The sequence below is a fragment of the Lissotriton vulgaris genome, chromosome 3_2 (genome assembly GCF_964263255.1).
Source record: "Lissotriton vulgaris chromosome 3_2, aLisVul1.2, whole genome shotgun sequence".
NCBI classification, from domain to species: Eukaryota; Metazoa; Chordata; class Amphibia; order Caudata; family Salamandridae; genus Lissotriton; species Lissotriton vulgaris.
Window position 1 is genome coordinate 9,940,177 of NC_141690.1, and position 25,305 is coordinate 9,965,481.

The 25,305-nt window shown below is 44.0% G+C and overlaps 1 protein-coding gene across 1 annotated transcript in view; it reads left to right on the forward strand.

Moving 5' to 3' along the window:
- The window catches only part of SMIM14 (small integral membrane protein 14), a 445,120-nt gene that overhangs the window by 205,190 nt on the left and 214,625 nt on the right, over nt 1-25,305 (forward strand). Inside the window, exon 3 of the mRNA XM_086963966.1 lies at nt 13,041-13,152. Coding sequence (XP_086820092.1) covers nt 13,078-13,152 — 75 coding nt within the window. The 5' untranslated portion in view covers nt 13,041-13,077. The remainder of the gene's footprint in view (nt 1-13,040; nt 13,153-25,305) is intronic.

Below are 25,305 nucleotides of genomic sequence, written 5' to 3' on the forward strand. Positions count from 1 at the left end.
TATGGAGGTGAGGGGCAGCTACAGTTCCATGTCACTGCCCTACGATGCAATCAATGAGAAAAGAGCAAATACTCAATTTCCTGCTAAGAATTGCCATAATATTTTACTTAATTGCTCTTTGTAAATCAAAATTGCCGATTTCTGATAGATATTTCTAACCGCAGATTTCTCACCTTTTGAATATTCCCCAGGCTGCAGACTGGATCCAGAAACTTTCAAGCAGTGCTTCTGTGCGTCGGTAGGTAGCGTGGTGCTGCTCAACTTCAGTATTGTTCACCTCCGAAATGGACTTGTGGAACTGCTTATAGGTCCAACCTAACTTGAGTGGATGGACCTCTCAACCCCTGCGCACTGTTGCTGCTAGTGAGTCACACTAGAAATTTCATCATTTTAATTTTCATTTCACTTCTTTCAAATATAAGTTTATCACATAACCAAATTCACCATTCTTCTTTGAGAATATGATATTTAATCATCAGTTCATTGTCAATAAATTCAAACATATATTCAAAAAACAAAACATTTCAGCATTTCACTGTATCAACAGAAACTTTCTTGACAACGTATAGTTGATGTAGCCCGATGCATTTCGAGTCCTAGTTGGACTCTTCCTCAGGGGCCTGAAAATATGAATATCTCATATCAGCAATTTCATAATATTATCCTATTTTATCTCATCAGATTCAAGTTACAAAAACCTACAGAAGCTCAAAACAACAAACAATCATTTTACATTTCATGTAGAGAAAAAATGACTACATCATGCACTTTTAAACCTTATTAAACCTAAAAACCACCACCATTTCACCTCAAAAGTGAATGTGTTAAAAATATATATATACTCACAACCGAACCACGAGGTTGTGATTCCTGTAAACAAAAATTCTGACTGTAAATACATGCTAAATTCGTCTACCAATACCCTAAAACCAAAGAGCCACCTCGTGGAGCTTCCTCTTACCTCGAGTCTTTCTTAATTGGAAACCACCGCGTTTCCGTATCAATTCAAAATGCCACCTACAACAAATGTATAACAATCCTTAGCTTCGTACTCCTTTTTTTTAAAAACCGTACCTCCGCTATCCCCCACGGACGCCTGTTCTTACCTAAACGCTAGACATCAACTCCTAACTCCAATCCCTTCCGTTTTCAATCCCAACACCGGGCTGGCCAGGTTTAAAACACGATTGTCTCTCGGGAGACTGGAAACAGTGAAAACGGACTGAGTCCAAACGCTCGGGCGCGCCATTTTAGTGCAGTCTACAAAACGAAACATGGAACTATCGGCAATCGGGGAAGTTCACTCAAAGGCAAAAAACGAACGGAATCACTAAATACCGCCCTGATAAAACCATGTATTCCTCTGACTGCCACTTGTGCTCAAAGCCGAAATAATGAATAAAAGGAAAGAAAAGTATAAATAATGAATAAAAGAAAAATTGTGAATAATAAAGTGCTCAAAAAATTAATTAAAATGCATAGAGCATGTTTCAGTACAAATACAGTGGTGTATAATGAACAGTGCGTTAAATGCATTTCAACACTTCAAAAGTGCATATATGGAAAATGTAGTCAAATATTCACATGCTAAAGAGAGGCTTGGCCAAAACCTCTACATGTATCTAGCCTAGCATTACAGTATCTTTCTTACAGAAAGCATGTGTAGTCTATCTTTTCATTTAAACCTTTTGGTTCCTGGGTCCCTAGGTACCGGATCCAAAATATCTCTCTTTGTAGGAGGCATCTAGTGAGATCCACTCCTTCTTGTAATTCAGTTTTCTCCAAAACTGAAAACTGTAGCTGGGAGATGTTATGCCTGTTTTCTGACCAGTGTTTAGCTAAATTGCTCTTGATATTAACATTCCTGATCGTACTTTTGTGTTCGGATATTCTTGTTTTTAATTTTCTTTCAGTTTTCCCCACATACAATTTGCCGCATGGACATTTGATGTAATAAATCACGCTTTTGGAGTTGCAATCACTGTCATGATGTAAGTCAATGGTTTTTCCTGTCTGGGGATGATGCAAAGTATTCCCAACAATCACATTGTGGCAATGCACACAATTCATGCATCTTTTCATCCCTTTATGGGTTAGTCTTTTTTTGATTATGGGTGTTTTCAACAGCTCCTTTAGGTTTTTTGATCTATTATATGCAAACATCGGTTTTTGCAGAAAAATGCCTCCAAAATCTGGTTCATGTAACAAGAGTTCCCAGTGTCTTGTTATTATGTTTTTTATTTTTGATGAGCTTGTAGAGTATTTTGAAACAAACACCTGTCTGTCCAGAGTCTTCTTAGGTTTCTTTTCCAGGAGATTCTCCCTACTGAACCTGGCAACCTTGTCCTTAGTTTGCTTTAGCACACTCTCCGGGTAACCTCTGGATGCATATTTTCCTTCTTGTATTTCCAAATGTTTTTCCAAGGTCTCAGATTCTGAGCATATCCGTTTTATTCTCATGTATTGCGACAAGGGCAAATTCATTTTTAAATTCTGAGGATGAAAACTCTGAAACAATAAGGAATTGTTAACATCGGTCTCTTTCCGAAACACTTCAGTTTGTAATGTTCCATGTTTTAATGTCAGTAAAACATCCAAAAATGCTATTTCATGGTCACTGATGGTATGAGTGAACTTAATTTGATCCACATGAGTGTTTAAAGTCAAGATTTTTTCTTCCAACATTTCTCTGTTGCCTGACCATAGTACAAAAATATCATCTATAAATCTTTGATATATCAGGCTGTTATCCTGCCATTCTTTGTCCGAATAGATGTAGTCTGCTTCAAATTTAGCCATGTACGTATTGGCATATGCGGGGGCCCCCGCAAATCCCATTGATGTTCCATTCTGTTGCAAGAAAATTTTTTTGTCCCATTGAAAATAGCTGTGATATAAGCAGAAATGCAACAATTCTAGAATGAAAGATTTTTCTGCTCTAATAGTTTCCAGCCCCAACAGCGCCCATTCCACAGCCTCCAGTCCTGCTTGGTGAGGTATCGAAGTGTAAAGAGATTTTACATCTATAGTACATAGTAGTAAATCTTGTGTTGTGGTGATGTTCTTTAATTTCTGTAAAAAATGATTGGTATCTTTTGTGTAGGATGGCCACTCTTGAACAAATTGCTGTAAAAAAGTATCTATGTACTGCCCCGAACTGCTTATAGGTGCCACACACCTGCACTGATGTCAGTTCCTTTCTTTCTGCGCCACGAGACGTGGATCCGGAGCTACCCCTTGTCTTTTCACAAGAAATCTATTTTCAGAAATTCTTCAAAGCATTCAGTGGAAAATATCACCTCCGAAGACAACAGGGTTTAACTTTGTACGGACAGTCTCAAGAAAAAGTTTGTGATAGTCCCTCATCAGATTTACCTGTGGCGCCTGAGGTTGGAGTATGACTCCAGCATGAAAAGTTCAAGCAGAATTCAACCTCTTCCTGCCACTCTTGGATCCCAGAGAAGGCGCAACATACCTCCTGGCCTCTCTCCCAAAACCATTTCCTTTTAGAGTGAATTCTGACCTTTGTCCCAAGGCAACCCAAATTTCTGGGGCCATCAGAGATGCTGCAGCAAAATCTAAGATTTTTGTGTAGCCATTCTGTGGCTCTGTGGCAAATTACAGGCTCCCAACGGCATGGCTGGTACCCCGAGGAACTGTGAGAGCTTCCTTCTAGGACTTTGCCAGCGGGTCTGCCCTCAGGCTGCTAACTCTAATCCTGGTGCCACAACCAACGCCAGACATTGGAGCATCAACGTTGATGCTAAAACAACGAAGTGCAACCTATTGTGCTCCTCGACTGAGTCGCTGTCGCTTGAGATTAGACCGAGGCCGCAAACCGATCCTCATGGACAGCAGCCTTTGGCCAACCCATCAGATTCCAGATACTGTGCCCCTGCTTCAAGGAAAGGCCCAAACTATTCTTGTTCTATTTTCTATGGTTTCTGGCAATGATGCATATGATGCTGAGGATTAACTCACTCGACTATATATGGAGAATAATTGGTATGAGGACCAGCATGATGAAATTAGTCTGACCACTTCACCACTAGTTTCACCCCGGGCCCTCCCATGGAAAAAAGTGCCTCCTTTGCCATAGTCATCCGAAGGGCAGCTGAGGTTCTCAACCTCCAGTTACCAATCATGGAGCTGAAGACTGATGTCATCACTGAGGTTCTTTGGCCTGGGCAAATGACTACTGATCCCCGACTTCCATTCAGTGAAGCCCTTATAGACACTCTTCTCAGAACTTATGCAAAACCATGTTCTGGGTTCCCCAGTGAACAAGCCTGATGACCCAGATTGTTTGACCCAGCACCCCACACCTGATAGCCTAGTTGTGCAGACCTCAACAAGTAAGGCCAACCCTAATGCTTTCCCTGCCACACCACCCGACAGGGAATCAAAACATTAAGACTTTTGGGAAAGCTAGGTTTTTCTCAACCAGCTTAGCATTACGCTGTGTCAATTCTGCTTCCTTCTAGAGCATTATACCCAACTCCTTTTGAACTCTGTTGTACAGGACTTACTAGGTGTCTCTGATAACTTATACCCCATGCTTAGGCAGGTGATTCAGGATGGCCATGATGTGGCAAAATGTACTATCCATTGTAGTTAGGACACCAGGATTGCCTAGATCAGGCAGTTGGCACCAGTGTGACCCTGAGGAAACCCGCCTGGGTGAGTCTAATCTCTTTGTCCAATCCACAATAATAGACATGCCTTTTTTAATGGCAGTCGCCTTTTTGGTCAGAAAACAGACTCTGCTCTTGAGAGCAGTAAAGATCGTGGCTCCCTCGTGGTTTCCGGTATTTCCAAAATGTTGAGCCTGGCCAGCAAATCGGCAGCCTTTTGAGGCGAGGCCACATTACCCACAGACCACGTAGACAGCATTGGCAGTTTACAGCACATTGTTCCACCCTTCCGGCTGCCTCAGCCTCAAAACCTCTTTAGTGGGTCCTTCGAGGAACGCAGCCACCTTGTCGGAGGCAGGATCGGCCATTTTCTGCAACAGTGGCAGGCATTAGTTTCTGGGTGCTTCAGATTATGCAGTAGGGTTCTGCCTTACCATTTTGTCATCCTGTTGGATCTTCCACCATTTTCAGAACAGCTGACTGAGGACCACCTGCCTCTTGCAGCAGGAAGTGCAGAATCTTCTGTCCAAAGGAGTTATAGAGTGGGTGCCGGCCTCAAAAGTAGGCCATGCTTGTTTCTCTGGCTAATTTCTGGTGCTGAAGCAGGACAGAGGACTTCATCCTATTTTCTCCCTGTCAATGCCTTCCTGTGAAAGAACAAATTCAAGATGTTCACCATGGGCCTGGTTTTGTCTGCTCTTGACCCTAGACTCTGGATTTAAGCGCTAGACCTGCAGTATGCTTGATTTCCACATCCCCATCCTGCAGGCTATCTGCGATTCACAGTGGGACAGGAGCATTTTCAGTTCACTGCGGTCCCCTTTGGCCTCACCAGTGTCCCTCGGGTGTTTACAGAACTAATGGAGGTGGTTGTAGTACACCTTTGAACGTCGGGTACCAGGCTTCCTCTACCTTGACCATTGGTTGTTGAAGACAGGCCAGCCCCAGGCAGTTGTTAAACCACCTCCAGGATACTGTGAACCTTCTTACATCATTGAAATTCTCAGACTCTCCCTTTCATTAGAGCCTTTCTGGACATAGTGCAGTTTCGTCCCTTCCCTTTGGAATGGAGAGTTCAGGACATTCTGGCTATGTTCCTTATGTTTCAGTCTCTGTCCTAGAGCTCAGTGAGGATGACTGAGGCTGCTGGGACTGATGGCCTGCTGCTTTCTGTTGGCCAAGCATGCTCGGTGGCATATGTTGGCTATGCAATGGGAGCTGAATTCCTATTGGATGCAGCACCAGGGGAACCTCTTCGATCACATCTATATTTCAGAGGAGATTGCAAAAGACCTGCAGTGGTGGTTGCTAGAGGTCGATTGGGTCAGCGGCAGACCCCTCTCCTTACCCGCCCAGAGTTAATTAGCAGTACTGAAAAATTAGTCATTTCTGGATTGGGAGGGCCACTTGTTAGCAATGGAGATCAGAGCTATCTGGTCTCCAGCAGATTCCGGGCTCCACATCAACCTGGAGCTGCAGGCCATCCACTTGGCATTGAAGACCTTCCTACCATCCATCAAAGGCAGGCTAGTAGAGGTTCTCACAGACAACACCACCACCATGGAAGTGTCTGTAACACCAAGGAATTTCCCTAGTCGTACACAACCTGGCAGGGTCTTAAATGCCATGGTGAACAAACTCAGTCGCCGACACCTAGCAGATCACAAATCGCAGCTACATCTAGAGGTGGTGCAAGGTCTCGTCTGTGAATGGAGAGAACCTTCAGTTCACCACTGCAGATAACGCTCAATGTCAACACTTTTGCGCGTTGGGGTTTCCAAGGCAACTCTCCTTCTGTGACGTGTTCTGCTTAGAGAGACATCGGGACTCCTGTATGCCTTCCTGTCCAGGCCGGACTGGGAACCACAACCGGCCCTGGCAAAGTGCTCGGCCGGCACTCTCCCTTCTCTGTGGAGGTACTGCCGAGCTCTTTGCCTGGGCCGGTTTTCAGCCGATTATGGTACAGGGCCGATTTTGCAGCTATGCTGCAAAAACAGTCCTGTATCAAAAACGGCCCCCTGGGGCCCAAAAATGGCCCCCACCCCTGTGGCGCACCGGGGGATAGCCCAGTGCCCGCTATGGCCAGTCCGGCCATGCTTCCTGTCAATACATCTTTTGCACCGAGTACTAAATAAGATCAGAAAAGACTGAGTCCAAGTCATGTTAGTTGCAATGGATTGGTCATGGAGAGTGTGGCATCCAGAATTCCTGGGCATGAGCATCTGTCTTTTGATCAAGCTGCCACTTCAAAAAGATCTTCTGGTGCAGCAGCAGAGCATGGTCCTGCATGCAGGCCTGTGCAATCTTCACCTTCATACTTGCAGATTGAGCTGAGACCGTTAACTAGCTTCCATCTTCTTCTCAAGGTTGTAGATGTGATCTTAATGGCCAGGCTTCCCACACAAAAGCAGCATACGCATGTTTGTGGTTTGCTGCAGCACTTGACATGTTGACCCACTTCTAGCCAGGTTATCTGAAGAATTTATTGTTTTGCGCTTAGCCTGCAAGGACTTGCTTTGGGTGCAGTTAAAGGGTACCTGTTGACTCGCTATGATTTTTTGCGGTTGCCAGATCAGCCTTTTTAGCTCTTGCACCTTTTCTATTTCGCAGAAATAGAAAACAGGGGTGAGCCCTTATGTCGCTGATCCAGTTCTTTCCCCAAAGGCTCTCTTCAGGCAGCTGATTGGCTCTCAAGGAGGATTTCCAACAGTTCATGTGCAGCCCAATCATGTGACCTGCTCTCATGCACGAGTCTTCAAAGCCTCAGCCATTTGCTTCCCAGGCTGTGACTCGCATCAAAGGCAGCCCAGCCCAGCTTCTCCCAGCAGGCAGCCCACTCCCCTCGCTCTGGCCTCACTTCTCCTCCCCCCTAATTGCTCTCACTCTCCATCTGTTGCAGTAGGCAGCCCACCCCCCTCCCTCTCCATATGGTAGGTTGAGTTGCAGGCAGCCCACCCCCTCCCTCTACAGCGCCTGCCTAAAACCACATTTATTTTAAGACAAAAACGAACCAGCAAAATGTTGCCTACTATTGGCATAGTTGTATTTAATTAGCTGTTAAAAGCACGTTATTTTTCTGCTTTTTAGCATCTACTGTGAAGGGTTACTTTATCTCCATGGGAGAATCTCTATGTGTACAGCTGGCGCCTGGCACGTGGGTGGTTTAGTTACGCCGGATTAGGTGCTAAAAGCAAGTTATTTATTGCTTTTTGTGAGTTGCTTGTAAGTCATATAACCCCAAAAAGTATTGCATCACACACTACATTTTTATACATACTACATTCAGCACTTCTGCCTTTTCCATCAGGATTTGTAAAGTTTCTAAACATAACCGATGTTACTTTGTATCCGTTGTATGGTAGTCAATTGACCGACAGCTTAAGGATAAATAAAGGCTGTCTATCTTACTGTGGGATTTCAACTTTGACCCCTAGAACATCGCATTTTGTCAGCTGCGACAATATGATGGCATGAACATACAAATATTTTGTAATCCCTTTAGCATATCACTCCTCCATCTGCTGTGTGTCTGTGTCCGCGACTGACTCCATTCCTTGTAGTTATAATAATATGCAGTCCGAGAGTCTGTTGGGCGAGACTAGCTTTTTGATGAGCTGGCTGATCGAGGATACGTTGCTTTTGGGAGAAAAACAAGTTGCACTTTTCGACTTGCTCCACTAGGTGGTGCGATTACATATTCCATGTGGGTTTGAGTGAAGCAGCAAGACTGACGTTTAAGGTTCGTAAAATGTTTCCCAATTTGATGTGATTTGAGTTGATTTGTCTCGTAATCCCGTGTGTGCTTATCCAGGCTTAAAAGTCTACTTTGCAAAAAATACTTGCACGTCCTGCGGTTAACCAGCACTTCTTATAATATATACACGCACCCACATTGTGTAATGTGTGTGTGCTCAAAGGTTTGTTTAGGTTTGGGAATATTTCCAAGTTTAACTTTGCCTTTTGGCAGTTTTTTCCTTCCGTTGAATGCGGTCTGTGTGATTTGCCCACTCCGGTCATCTTCCCGCTGTCCGTGTTGTTGACTCCCACACCCTTCGTCCCTCCTTCCCTCCACCCGATGCCACCCACCCCTTCCCTGCGTGATGTGTTGCCTTCCGTGTTGCCTCTCTACCTCCGTGTTGCCTCCCTACTACCATCTGTCGTGTCCCTCCTTCCATCTGTGTCGTGCTCCCTGCCTACGCCCTCTCCTTCTTCCCCCCTCTCTAATCTAAACCCTCTTTTCCTTCCCTCCATTCTCTCTTCCATTCTACTCTTCCCTCCAATGTCTCTTTCATCTATATACCAATTTATTTCATCCGTAGCTGTGTTCTCTTTTCCCCTTCCCCTCTTCATTCCCTCCACTGGTCTCTCCTCTTTTCCACCCGTTATTCTTCCTTTAAATCCTTTCTTTTCCAGATTCCTCACTCCCTCTCTCCCACTTCTCATCTCCCTCTAAGACTGCTCTGACCTACACCACCCTCCCTGCCCTGCTTCTCTCCATCGCATCCCTCCATCCCCCCCTGCCCTCCCTCTCTCCTCCTCTCACACTGACAGACTTTTGGCCACTGGTGCACTAAGATGCTCCCAGCCGAGCACTGACCCAGTGGAGCCAGCCACAGCCCATCCATCACTCTTATCAGTGGCCATGTGGCAGCTCGGTGGGCCCTGACACCAAGGGGAGGGAGACCTGCGGGGGCCGGGCGGGAGGGTGCTGATGGAGACAGGGATAGTTATTAAGGGATAAGCAGCCATTACAAACAACTGTCTGGACTGAACTTCAAAGAAACGTTGCATAATGTATGTAGGCCAGGAATGTAAACAGTCAACGATACAATGCAATGCAATAATGCTTTATTGGCATTACCGAAGGTCCAAGGATTGCCAAAGCTATACATTGGAAAACTGCACCTAGCCGGGCGGTACGTGTGCGCGTGAGTGGCATCCTCGTCACATGCCTTATGTCCGTTATTAATGGCTTCGCGCCAGCATTGCTTGAGGGCTGGAAACCCAGCCTGGAGCTTCTTGAGGTACTTATTTGGAGCACAGTCTCCTATTCCGGGGGGCACCTCTATGGGGGAAGCGCTTTCAGTCTGGAGCAACACACACACAACCCCACACACACACAAAACAACCCCCCCCCCACACACACACCCCTCACACACACACCCCCCACACACACACACCCACACACACACACCCCCCACACACACACACAACCCACTCACACACACAACCCACTCACACACACTGCCCACTCACACACACTGCCCACTCACACACTGCCCACTCACACAGACCACTCACACACTGCCCCCTCCCAAAACATAGCATAGCGTCACAAAACATAGCATAGCGTCACAAAACATAGCATAGCATCACATAACATAGCATCACATAACCTAGCATAACAAAACCGCATCACATAACATAGCATCACATAACATAGCATCACATAACATAGCATCACATAACATAGCATAACAAAGCAAAGCATAACATAGCATAGCATTGCATAGCAAAACAAAGCATAGCAAAACAAAGCATAGCATAGCATACCAAACACAACAAAACATAGCATAGCAAAACAAAGCATATCATAGCAAAACATAGCATATCATAGCAAAGCATAGCATAACTAAACATAGCATAGCATAACAAAACACAGCATAGCAGAACATAACAAATCAAAGCATAGGATAGCAAAACATAGCATAGCATAACAAAACAAAACCTAGGATAGCAAAACAAAACATTGCATAGCATACAGCATCACGCAACACCACCACAGCATCACTCAGGGGCACCACAACATCACTATGCGCTACAGCAACACTCGTTCACCACCAAAACATCACTCGGCTCCACCACACCATCAATGTGCTCAACCGTTCAACAAGTGGTTCAAATATGTTCTCTCAATGTTTCAAGCTTTATTACAAATGTCACAAAAAAGGTGTTGATATTTCACTTCTGTTCTTGGATTTTCGTCACAATAAAATACACTGAACATAATCTTCACAAAAGTTATTTACAAAAGTTTAAGCTATTGCCATTATAAATTACAATAACTTTTATTTAAGTATTAATTATTAACAAATAAAAGCCATTGTTATTTGTAATATCAATACATCTAAGTCACGTAAATACAACACATATTGCATTACAAATGCTATAGGTGTCACATTTGCGAAAGTTCAAACTATTGGCATTGTAAATGACAAAGCTATAAATTTAGCTATTTTCAAAACCAACAAATAAATACAAAATGTGTCATTTACAATACCAATAGCTGAAACTTTCCTAATGCGAGACCTATTGCATTGCAAATGCTTGTTTGTTTAAATCACCTATTTGTGACATGTTGCAAACCCTTCAAAAAACATTTGTTTCCACCATTTCCCTTTAGAATGCCCCAGTGGTTCCTTAACTTGGTTCTCATCTGGAAGAGGTGGGCATAAAAGGTACAGCGAAAGAATGGGTGGCCTCTTTTTTGAGGGACAGGTCCTTCCAATGTGTGGAGTGTGGGTTCAAGTCAGATCCCTTCCCAGCACCCTGGGGAGGGCCTCAGGGCTCATCCCTGAGCCCTACCCTTTTTAACATTTACCTTAGTCCACTAGCCCTGATTATTCAAGAATTTGGTATCTCTGTCGTGTCTTACGCGGATGATACACAACTAGTTTTTTCTATCTCAGACACCTTGAATTCTGACCTCCGACAGCTTGTCCCCTGCCTCGAGTAAATCAGATCTTGGATGACAGACTGTAAACTTAAATTAAACGGTGACAAAACTGAGCTGATGATTCTGGGTAACAACCTCAATGCCCACATGGACATCCCATGGCCCGTCAGCTGGGGACTACCTCCCTCACCCAAACCGGCCATAAAAAACCTCGGCTTGTGGCTAGATAAAAATCTCACAATGGAGATACAGGCAAAAAAGCTATCCTGTACCTGCTTTGGGACATTACGTCTGCTCAGGAAGATCATGCCCCTACTCCCAGAGGATGGTAAGAAAACAGTGGTCCAGGCTCAAGGCTGGACTACGGCAACTCCCTCTTTCTGGGTTCCCCGAAATATGTAGTCAACCGTCTCCAAGTCGTCCAAAACGTAGCAGCACAGCTACTACTAAACATACCCAGACGTCAGTCAATTAAACCTAGACTGAAGGAACTACACTGGCTCCCTATTTAAGCCAGAATTAAATTTAAATCGTGCCATGCACGGAAGGGGCCCGGCACTCATTCAAAACCTGGTCACCCACTATACTTCCCAACGACAACTCAGGTCCAGTTCAAAGTTTCTCATGAAGAGCACTGTAACCAAAAGCGCCAGAATTTACCATTGTGTGGGGATCAACTCTTTTTGGGATTTGCTGGAGGGAAGAAGGGCATGGCAGTGCAGAAAAGGACCATCTCTTGCTGGATCGTAAAATCTGCTACATAATGGCCAGGAAACAGCCCCCAGAAGGTTTGCGTGTTTAATCCACCAGCGCCAAGGCTGCTACCACTGCGTTGGCATACAGTGTGCCTGTCCTGGACATTTGTGAGGCTGCTACATAGTTGTCACTCCACACATTCATAAAGTACTACTGTTTGGCGAGCCAGGTCTGTCGAGATGGGCACTTTGCCCTCTTAGTCCTGCAGGACTTTTTAATTTGAGCCAGTTCACAGACCCACCACCTGGGAGACACTGCGTTGGTATCTATTCAAAAGGTGAAGAATCTGCAGTTGTAAATATCTATTAGAAAAGGTATTTTTACCTTCGGTAAGGATCTTTCTGGTAGATATTCTATCAAACTTTCATCCATTCTGTGTACTTGACTGTGTTCCACCTAAAATGGTCCCTGGTTTAGAAATGTACACACCGATTAGGAACAAGTTTGCTGTTTGGCCCTGTGTGCGGAGGCTCGGACAGCCTAGGAAGCAACTGACACCAGCGTGTACGAGTAGTGCCCATATGCAGATCCGCACATGCCACTTGTGAAGCGGAGCGACATTGGCGTGGAGCTGGACAACTCCAGCTACCGGCGCCAAGGCAGGGGGACTGCTGGAAAGTTTCCAGGTCCAATCTGACTCATGGGTAATATGCAGAAGGCGAGGAATTCTCTACCAGAAAGAGTGCTATCAAAGGCAAGTTATTTCTTTATGTGCATTAGTAAATATGTGAAATCAGCACCAGCATTTCTTGCTTCTCTTGCAACATAATCGTGGGGAAGCATCTTGTTGAATACAGTTGTATATTTGAATCTCGTTTGTAAAATTCCTTTTGTTATAACGTAATCTATAATAAAAAAAATATAGAAGTGTTGAGTGCTGAAAACGTTACTCCAATTCGCCAACACTGGTCCGTTATGGGATGTTTTATTAGTAAAATATTGTTAACCAAAATGTTGCCCTCTGTCTCTTACAGTTAAAAGCCAGACTGCTCCAAGCTGATCTGTTCAGCCATGGCGGAAGGCGGATTCGATCCTTGCGAGTGCATTTGCTCTCACGAAAATGCAATGAGACGTCTCATTAATCTGGTGAGAATAACTTTACACATTTCCACAGGATTGATTAATTTAATCCAGTTAATTATGAGTTGAAGGATGTGGTCGCGGATGAAGATCAGTATGATAGGCCTCAAAGTCTGCGTGGCCAGGATTTAGAATATGGCTCCAAGAGACATACATTTAAAGAAAATAAAATGTTCATTAATATCTTTAAATGTGAATTAACCACGCAATCGGCAATCTCCGTTCTTCAGGCGATTGTAGCTACATGTTGGAATATAAGGGGAATTCTGTTATGTACTATATTATTACTTTCTAATGTTTGGAGTCTTTGATAGCCCTGCATTTTTCTAGTTGTATGAGAAATCTGTTCAACTCTTAATGTAATGTTCTATTTGAGACAGTTGCGACTGCATGTTGTTTCTCTCTTTCCACACGTGGTAGTCTTTTTCTTCTTCCATCTGACTTAAAGGAATTGTGGACCCACTTTACAAAAAAGTCATAAGTCTAAAGGCAAGCAGGTCCATGCTTACATATGCATTACTTAAGAGTAGGGACAATGGAATTATGCGATTCTGCGACCGCATCGTTTTCCAGATAATTACGGCCGTAGTGCATTTGCTGCATAATTTACAGATTTTATGAAAAAAGATTTTCTAGCGCACGCGGATCAAAAGTTAATAAAGATGCTGCCACGTGTTGCTGTGAAGTGGCAGGTCATTTACCTTGCAATGACAGGTGACATTTTCTTTGCTGATGCTGCGTTCTGGTGTTCAATTGATTCTCATGAGGTGCAGCCTCTGCCCACTATCAACATTGGAAACATGATTATATGATGATTTAATATTTCCACAAAACGTGCTGCTTTATTCCACATTATTTGTCTTTTCTTATTGCATATTTATTTAACCCTATTTATTTATTTGTTCATTCTTTACCGCATAATTCCATTGGCCCTGCTTGAGAGCCATTAAAGTTAAACACTACACTAAAATGTGTAGTGTTTAATTACTAACCCATATATGCCTGTTTGTCTTATGGAGATATTTCATGTGTACAGTAATGCCTGTTAATGAAAGTAGAATTTGCATTTTTATTTCGTCCATGGTTTAGAGATGTGGCAGCTGATCGATGCTATTTTGTTAGTGTGTTGTAGGTGATTCACGAGCGCCCTCTTGTGGATGAAAGCACGGATCATTATTGTATGCATTTTGGTTATAAACAATGAATGTAGAATGGCTTTCATAAACGCAGCGTGCAAGTTGGCAAATGGTAATAATGCCATTTAAAACCTGGTTATCTGTTCGTCTTATAAGAAAAAGTGAGAGGTTATGAATGGGAGGTAAAAAGGGGCAGTCAGTAGATGTTGCTGTGCAGCAAGCAAGAAAAAGTTTAATTGGCAACCAGTAAAAAAAATATGCATTTGCAATGCAATAGGTCTCGCACTTATGAGGGTTTGAGCTATTGGCGTTATAAATGATAATGTATTTTATTTATGTGTTTAAAGCAGTTCAATAAAAGGCATTGTCATTTACAATACCAATAGCTTAACTTTCGCAAATTTCTCGACTTATTGCATTGCAAATGTGTTTGTGCTATTAAAAAAGTGTTAGGAGAGAGAGTGTCATGCCTAGAACAGCAGGCATGACAAAGCTATTTGAGAAAATACTGCTCAGAGGCTGTAATTAAAGCCTACTGAGTAACAACACACGAAATCTGGGGTGTCGCCATGGGAGGTTACAGAATGAGACAAGGCGGGTACTAAGGAGGGACTACTAAGCCTATTCACCACTGAACAGCCACAGTTTACAGTGGGCAATGACACAAGCCACTGAAAAATATGGGCGGAGAGTGGGCAGAGCTTCAAGTCCCTACCAGCATGCCTCGCAGAGCAGCGCATGCGCTACCCAGGCTCGACCTAAAAAGGAGACGAGACATTAGAATTCCATGAGAGAATTAACGTGCCAAACATCACCATTAAACAACGTGTGGGAGGGAGTGGAGAGAAGTGTAACATTAATTTCCTTTTCCTGGTAGTAAAGAATAGTTTTGCCTAATTGGAAATGATTTTTATTCTGAGGTACATATTATTGTGATTCTTATCAATATTATTAGCAACACCCTGTTAAATAGCTCTTTATGGCATACTCCTGCCATTTCCAAGCACTATAAATAAGAAATATTAATTTGAACTAATTTAATAGTACTCCGTTTATGGATCTCAGAAGGATGGAAGCTGAGTCTATCTTTCAATGATTTAAAAAATACTGCACATGCAAGTGGCGATCGTTCAACTTACTGAGCCATCTGGCCGGCTGTAGAGTAGGTTCTGAAATGTATGTGGGATAAAGTACCCCCTGCAGTACATTCTAAGGATATTGCAAGGCACTGAGGTGATCCATAGACCATATAGCGGAATAAGGCAGAGTTCCTCTATAAAGTCATACAACCCTGATGTGACTTGCAATATCCTTAAAATATACAACTAAGAGCATTGTATTAATTATAATACGTTGTTACACCATCACCCTTGCCGCAAACCACTTAACCCTTTGAAATCTTGCCCTTTTAAAAAATATGTAGTACGGTTGCAGACATGAATAATAAAAGTGGAATCTAGTCTGAAATTAAACACATCATAAAGCAGTTAGTAATTTGTTGCAAAAACTATATTAGAATGAGTTTCATGTAAGTTAGATTAAAAAGGTGCTGAGGCGAAGAATTTGTAGAAAAAGGCAGATTCTATTTTTCCTGTAATGACCTTCAGTGTGCAAAAACAAAACATATTACCATAAATATCTTCTTTCTCTTCATTACTGGTTGTTTTTGAAAAAAGTTCAGAAGAATGAACCAACAGTTTCCGCTGCATTGTTTAACCCCTTCGATGCTTGTGACAGAACCATTCCGTCATCAGTCACGGTTGAGCTGTGCTGATGACGGAATGGTTCCGTCACAACCACACCCAGTTATGGAATGTCCAGCACACTGAGGAAATCGGGGCCGCACGCAAGGTGTTAAACAGCAACTGTAATCCGGCTCAAATCTTGGCTACTGGCAGGAGGCATTGTGACATCAGAGCTCAACTGCAATAACTTATTACAGCTAAGCAGCTGTATCATTTCAATATTACAGGCGACTAGAGACGTCACAAGTCACTGGCATAAGGCGACTGTCCTATATACAGAGATTGCAGGCTTCCATGTATTATAATCTTTTGAAAATGTATAGTTATTTTACTCCTGAATAAGATAGTGGTTAGTAATCTGCCTCTGGTCTGCCATGTGTGGAAGAGCTCTTCATATTGCCCCTTGGAATTGGGGCTCTCCCAAGTACACTTATCAAAATGGTGCCTGAAGATGAGTGCAGTGTAGAAGGAGGAGCCAAAAGGTGACTGCCATGGAAGAACTGTGACACTCAGGAAGGCAGTGCTGCAGCTCCTGGCACTTCTAGGTGGCTGACTTCTTCAATGCCTGTGGCGAACAGCCCACTCCCTGAGATTGTTGTCTTAGAGCCCCTGGTGGAGGAGAATATGGCATGGTACCTTTGCAGTAGTTCCCGATCGCCACACAGGCAGTGCCTAGAGTTGATAGTACCAAAGTGTGGTCTATATGCTCTGGGTTTCAATGGTAAATCCCATATTGCTCGCACAGCTATCGCCCTAGGCTAAGTGTGTGCCTACTTTATTTCTATCTTTGCACAGGACAGTGGTCCCTAGACAAGAAGAGTTTTCCAAAAATAAATATAGACTAAATAGGCACTATATTCAATGTCCAGCCGGACAGTTTTAATTTCTGATGAATAAAATATACAAAAGATCCAGTGTGATAACAGCAGGACACCAGTCGATGTCTAACTAACACACTTAGGAAGGGGACAAACAAGAAATATTTGAGGCAATTCAAACAGTCTGTGTATTACAATTCACAGTCAGACAATACTAATTGCACACTATTGCTAGCGTCAAATAGCACAATTCATACACATATAGTGTGACAAGGTCGACGACGTTTCGAACCTATTAATTATTCAAGGTTCATCTTCAGGACATCAAATAAATGCCTTCTCATTTAAAAAGTCACAGTAAACTTTTGAGCCCGTACTGCAGGGCTGATATGAAAGCCCAAGTCTTTGATATTATAGATTGGTCTGCCTAATTGGTGGGTGATTCTTCCCGTGGACGAGGATCGCATTGACGGCCTGTTCCCTTGCAAATTTATGCAACTCCCCCATCGTGTTGCTACGTCTTGCTTTAAATTAGGCAGACCAATCTATAATATCAAAGACTTGGGCTTTCAAATCAACATCCACGCGGCCCCACATCGGCACCAGTCAGTCACTCAGCACCACTTCAGCAGGAGCACTGCAACACCACCGGAGCATCACCACAACACCAGCACAGCACCATCTCAGCATCACTCAGCCCCAGAGCAGCACCACCTCGCTACCAGTGCAGCACCACCTCTGCATAAGCGCAGCACCAGCACTGCATCACTCACCACGACCACAGCATCACTCTGCACCAGCGCAGAATCTTCTCAACATCACCTCAGCAGGCCCACAGCACCACTTCAGTATCAACACAGCACCATCTCGGCATTAGTAAAACACCACCACCAGTGCATCACTGGCGCACCCCCCACCACAGCATCATTGCAGCACCATCTCAGCAGCAACTCAGCACCAATGCAGCACTACTTTAGCATTACCGCAGCACCAGTGCAGCATCTCCTCATCACTAGCACAGCACCAACTCAGCATCACATAGCACCACCTGTGCATCAGCACAGCACCACCAAATCATCACACAGCACCACCTCCACCTCAGAGCAGCACCATCTCAGCATCACTCAGCATCACGTTAGCAGTGCCACCGCCTGAGCATCACTCAGCAGCATCTGAGTACCACCACAGCACCAGCACAACACCACCAGTGCAGCACCACCTCAGCACGAGTGCATCACCTCAGCACTAATGCAGCACCACCTCAACACTAGTGCAGCACCAACTCACTACCAGCGCAGCACTGCGTCCGCACCGGTGCAGCACCACCACCACCTCCGCATTAGTGAAGCACCAGCACAGCATCACTCAGCACTACTGCAGTATCAGCACAGCACCACCTCAGCACCAGTGCATGAGTGCTACACCACCTCAGCATCAGCGCAGCACCACTTCGGGCCCAGTCAGCATCACTGAGTACCATTTCAGCAGCACCACTGTAGCACCACTTGACCATTACTCAGCAGCACCTGAGCACCACCATAGCACACCTTAGCATCACTCAGTGCCAACGCAGCACCACTTCGGCATCAGTACGGCACCACCACCTCAGCATCAGCACAGCATCACTCAGCACCACCTCAGCAACAGTGTAGCACTACTTCCGCATCAGCGCATCACCACCTCCGCATCAGCGCATCACCACCTCAGCATCAGCGTATCACCACCTCAGCATCAGCGCTGCACCACTTCAGTATCACTCAGCGTCACCTCAGTGTGCCCCTCGGAATGTTGCATCTGTTGACTCTCCCCTATTGACTGACCGCTGCTCGTGTTGTAATGCAGGTACCAACCTCCACTCTCCCGTTGTTTATGTCCAGCCCCTCATAACAATAAAAAAAGCTATAACAGACAAGCATTAGAGAAGGTAGGAGGAATGTGCCAGCATTGCAAGGACAAAAAAAGCTAGAAGACATGTTTTATATATTCTTTTTTTAATAGGGTAATTCAGTTGGACATAATGCCTTGGATATATATATAAAGTAACCAAAATACTTCTAAGTCCCAGGCTGTAGGCTGCACCTCTGGTCCTGCCCCCAGCAATGGCGAATTCCCTCTGACCACGTTTGCAGAGTGCAGGGCTTGCTGCGATACTTCGAGAAAATCGGAGGAGTTTTCTGAGGCTTCGGCAAGGTTCGGGCATGTGTCTTTGCTGTTGCGCAGCTGTATTTGGTGAAGAAATGGATGCAATCTTTTGGCTTTGCGGACTGTTGGCGGCAGTTTCTCTCCTCTGCTCGGATGTGTGAGCGTCTCCCGCTGCAGTACCTGTGTCTCTCTGGCAGCTCCTGAGTCAGTGGCAGGTGAGAGGGAGAGAACGGAGAATAAAAGGCTGCAGGGGCTGCAGCAGCTTGGTTTATAAAATGTATGCCCTGGAGTGAGGATAGCACTCATATGGGGGGCAAGTGTGTACCCCTGTTTGGATGAGACAGTGGCGACCAGCTCAGTAGGGAAGGTCAAGTGATTTCTATTTGCACAGGGACCGCATGAAAGAGAAGAGCTATTGGAAGGGCATTTAAAGATACTTTGTGCATTTTAAAGCAAAAGAGGTATAAGAGGCATAAGATTTATTCGGAGATCAGGCAAGATCCAGTGTGTTTCCATAGGGCTGAACTGCATTCTGGGATTTTGAGTCCGAAAGTTCCGTCGCCCTAAAAATTGGGAAAATACTCAATGCCCGCCCTCCTAAAGTTAAAACTCGGCGGCTCTGACTAACAGTTTGGGGCATATTGTGCTACCTGTGGGACCGTTTCACGATCTTTGCCGCTTGTCTCCCCCGCCACCGCAGCCTATCACCATCACCATCTCGGCACGGCCGCAGAGAGGGGGGACTTCATCCCCCAGCAGCCCCTGCGGCAGGAAGCCGCCAACGCCCATTCCGCGCCGGAGGACTTTTAAACAAGACCGGAATTACGCATCGCGGGACGCGCGCGGGCGTCGCAGGGCTAAGCCCGGGCAAAGGGCGGCCCATATGTGGCCATCAGGGGCCAGAAGAGGCCGGGCTGGGCCACTTCCCTTAATCCCAGTTTTGTGGCATGATACGCGCCTCTATGTGAGTTGTCATATGTACTGTGAACATTATATATCACAAAGAGACTTCCTACACTGCCTTATGGGAACTTGGCATTTGTGGCTCTTCTATATAAAATTGAATAACTTTTTGATGACTTAAAGTATGATTTGCAATTTAACACTATACTGGTAAAGATCTTATAGTTATCTTATTAAGGGCCATATTTTTAGCCTTTTTTTTATATTTCATTTTCTCTTTTATCGTTAGTTACAGCATCCATCTATACGAAGGTACAAATTTTTGTATAGTTGATCTGTTTATGTATCGAAGTGAAGTACTGATTAGATGATTTAAACTCTTATTTATTTTGAGATCAGATTTGTATATCGCTATTAACTAGTGAGTACTGGGCTTTTGCTGGAGTTGATAGTGGTCTTCAAATGGCAAGACGGAAAGTTGGTGGCAGCCCTGGGATGTTTGGGACAATAGATGCATATCTGACCTGGGCAGAATCTGCCATTATTAAAGAAATTATACTGACCGAACGTAGGCTATCCCTAGATCCCACCTACAGCAGGTTATCTACCACTCCAGCTCTCCCAGATATCCAGAACCAAACCACCCATCCCCCGGGACAAGACAGGTCCCCCCAGATAGTGGTTGACGTGCTTCAACTTTATGACAGCACACTTTCTGGGACCTCAGATTCAATATCTAGTCCAGTCAAGTATAAGCTACGGGGAAGAACACAGAAACAAAAGTTGGCCTCTACTCGCCCAAAGAAACCTACTGTTATCCCCAAAAAAACTAGGGCACCTAAACAAGGACGCACAGGTTTAGGAAACAAAGAGACTGTAACTGTGGACACACATGATGCGGGAAAGGGGGACCACAGTGACCTACTCAATAATGTCCAGGGTAATGGAGACACAACAATTACTGGGCTTGGTGTAGGAGATTTCTGGGGGAAATCAGAGAGCATGGTAAAAAATTTGCTGGAACCTATTGTATCAAAACTGTGTGGAGTAGAATCCAGGTTACAGTTATTGGAGTTTTCACTGACGAATTTCTTGAATACTGCTGGTACAGCACACGTGCAGAACCCCAACTCACGATCTTTAAGTACGACGGATAGAATAATCGGCCTTAATGATAAAGTGGCTGATCCAGCGTCTACTAGTACTTGGCAGATTGTGTCAAGGGGTGTTAGCAAACCGTTAGAAGCTCCTAGAGACAAATCGCCCATTGTGGGACCTGTAGTCATCAGGAGGAATCCTCCCTTACTGGATTTAACTCAGAGGTCAGTTGAGGGAACTAGTGTGGCTCGAAGACCTGTGGTTATCGATCTCCCGCCAGAGACCACTCCTTATGTGGTTATCTTGAACCATGTCCCTGCCCTCCCATCAGGAGAGATTGAAAGTTATGACCAACTACTTAATAAGACAGTGTTTTGGCTTACCCAAAATACCCTGAGGGAGTGAACATCACTAACAATATAATAATGGTATGCAGGGTCAGTTGGATCGGCAGCTCTAAGAAGAAGGGGAGTGGTGACTGCATTATTATTAATTTTGACAATCCGCACACCGCGGCCCGTTTATTATCAAGAGGCCCCAGCCCACAGTGGTTGCGGAGTACTGATATTAAACTATACCTCTAGGGTTTTTTATAAGCCCATACCATGGAGGAACCCGGGTGGATCTAATCAGGAGGAAAAATGGCAGATAGGAGATTGGACTAGGGTGAGAGCCTTCCCCCATCATGTCCTCCCCCCCAGTTACCCCAAAATACATATAGTAACTCAATCATTACCGGATGCAGACTTCCAGTCCATAACAGGTATGAAATCCTGTCTGGCCTGGAAACCTGTGATTGACATGAAGTGACCAAGGATCTGGGTAGAGGGAGGGTGGATGACATAGGTGCTGTAATGGTCATAATAGTCAGGGGAAGCTTAAATAACCTTATCTCCTGGAACATTGCAGGGCTAGCTGTGAAGTTAAAGAACCCTAGCTGGATTAATTATATCAAGCAATTTTTGATAATCTGTTTGCAAGAAACCTGGTCGGTTGAATGCAATCTCCATCTGGAAGGATATACGGCACATTTTGTTCCAGCAGCCGTTTCTACCAGGGTAAGAGCTAAGGGGGGGTTTGGTTATTTATGTTTCTGTAGCTCTGGCATGCAAAGTACGAAGAGTTAATACGTCTATTTCAGGTATCCTTGCTCTAACTTTAACAAAAGGGAACTGTACGGCGGGTCTGGTAAATTTTTATAACTCAGTTGTTTCTCACTCAGATCACAGTTATTTACTTGCTCTGAATGCTCTTATTAATAAGTCCATGAGTCATAGCCTACACAATCTCAAGGTTATGGGTGATTTTAATATACATCCTTGTGGTAATCCCCTATCCGCATGTCTCTCTGACTTGAGTTGCTCTCGTATCCAGGGATTTAATTTTGAACACTCGAGCGAGGGGGAGTTGCTTAATGATTTGACTAATGATTTTGATTTGACATCCACTATGGCTTTGATGGACCCTCACACTATTTTTGAGGTACCAACTTTTAAGGGTCACGGGAAGGGGACATTTATTGATTTTATGCGGATTTCGTCTCCTATGCAGTCCTTTGTGAACTCCTTTTTAATTGAGGAGAACTAACTCAGTGATCATAATTCCCTCTCACTGTGCTTAACGGGTCCCTGGGTTTCAAAAATACGGTTAAATACTAACCAGGGACTAATAAGTACTACAGATGGGAAGCGCAGACTTAAATGGACTCAAGTCGCCCCGGAATTGTTTTACAATGATATCAAATCTGTCTGTGCAGAAGAAATTAGTATATGCACACAGGAGGTGCAGCAACATTCTAAGGTGTTAGCAGCTTTCCAAATTATCTCGGACAAGGTAACAGAATTGTTATCTGTTCCAGTTAAGAAACAGTCTAACGTGGGCCCTAAATGGTTTGACGAGAACTGTTCAAAAGCTGCACGAAGCTTAAGGGCAGCCTTAGCCTCTAATCCTAGAGTGCAAGCTGATGTAATAGTCTGTCGCAGGGACTACAAACAAGCATTAGTTAAACGTAAGGAAATTCTAAGGACTGAGGCATGGAATGAGTTACTAGACCCTGAAATCCTTAGAAATAGCTCCAAGTTCTGGGGGTACATTAAAAAAAAACATTTCTTGTCCTGGAGTCAGTAGATGGGCTTGAATGTCATATAGCTAAGGAGGATAGGGGGCTCATTTTGAGCATATGTATGACTGTCCCCTGGAAGACTGGAAGAGCATGATAGTCTGACACCTGACTCTAACGGCAATAAAATCACAATTGGTAGGGGGTAAATAATTGAAGGAATTCTTGGTCTAATAGCCTGTAAAGCACCATGACCAGATGGAATCCCCCAGACTTATATAAGTCTGATCCCTCCTTCTGGGCTCCAATCCTTGATTCTGTTTTGTTTGCTGCGGTACATAGTGGATGCCCACAGTCTTGGGGAGTCTCCACTATTGTACCTGTTTTAAAAAAAGGGGATAAAAGTAGTCCGCACTGCTACAGACCCATATCACTTTTAGACTCGATGGTGAAAGTTCTGGAAAGGGTTCTCCTGCAGAGACTCACTACTTGGGTTGAAGACACTAACATCATGTCTGACTCCCAGTATGGTTTCTGTAGGGGACGCTCTACGACTACTCAATGCCATAACCTCTTTTTAATATTAAGTAAATATACAGTGGCATGTAAGGGGACCATCCATCTTGCCTTCATGGACCTGTCCTCAGCTTTTGACTGCGTAAACAGGCAGAAGCTGTGGCGGTCCATGAGGGCAAAGGGGGTTGATGCTGGCATTGTGAACTTCCTAGAAGATCTACATAGATCTACCAGAGCTAATGTAAGATTTTCTCAGGATCTGAGTGTGACCAAGGATTTTAACATCAAAAGGGGAGTCCAACAAGGTTGTATTTGGGCTCCCTTTTTGTTTAATTTTTATATCAATGATCTGATAGCGCTTTACAAGAGGTGGGGGCTAATTGCCCCAGAGTTGGTCGTCGGGGTATTCGGGTCCTATTATACGCGGACGACGCGGTCCTCGTATCAAGGACCGAAAAAGGCCTACAAGCTCTTTTAACTGCTTTTGAGTCCTTTATGACAGATAGAGACCTAACAATAAATAACTCTAAATCTTATATCATGCAAGTAGGCAAGCCGCCAAGACGGAACTTCCAATTTAATGTGGGTGGTACAATAATCCCCACATCTAGCACATTCTCCTATCTCGGAGTCCTCTTTGATAACAGATTAAACTGGGGCCCGCTTGTTCTGAAAAAGAAGGGGGATGTTGCAAGAGTGAATGCTTCAATTTTTTACTTCGCATCTAAATTGGGGAATAAGCCTACTGGTGCAATGTTGCAATTATATAATGCTAAGTCTGTGGCTACAGCAACATTTGGTAGCGAAATTTGGGGGTACACACGGGGAGAACAGCTTCAGATAGTGGAGAATATGTTTTTAAAGCGTTTGACTGTGTCTCCCGCAAGGTACATCCAATTTAGCTGTTCATGAAGAACTAGGGGTCCAATATGTCAGAGATACTTTTTTACTGCGCCCACTGACTTGCTGGCTGAAACTATGGTTAAATCCAGACATCCCCTTGACGCATATGATTCTAAAATATTGTCTCTCTAGGGATAATTCATTGGCTATACCTTGGTTGAAATACTTAAAGACAAGTTTTTTGAGCCTAGGTCGGGTTGAGCTATTTGAAACCCCTGATTGTATCTCCAAGAAGGACGTGGAGGCAATTAAAACGGCTTTCCTCATGGAAAGGAGAACATTGAGGGAAGCCACAGAGGTTCAGAAATCGAGTGTCAGAACATATGTTAAAAACATCCCCATTTATTGAACCTTATTTAATGGGCTCACTGACATCTTATGAGAAATGTTTATTAACTAGATTTCGAATGAACCAGTTTTACTATCTGCTTGTTAGACCACAAAGAACTGTTTTAATAAAGAAGCAGCTCCCTGCGGCTGCGACGGAAAGTCTCCGCAGGACTTGCTGCATTTTATGTTTTTATGTAAATTTTATGAATTTCCCCGCAAGCGCAATCTGATACCTCTTTTAAAGAAACTTAATTTTAATCAGATCAGACCCGCCATGATGTATCTACAATTATTACATAGCGACAGCATTCTCTTTGTATTAGAATTCCTGAAATCAACTCTAAAGTACAGAAAATGCTTGGACTGTTAATGAACTTTATCAAATATTCTTCTGTATTTATATATTTTATTATATTACGTACTGATATAAATAGCTGCAAATTTTGTACCATTGTATCTTGATAATGACTTTTTCTATTTTCTTTTCAATGAACTATGGATGCGGTATA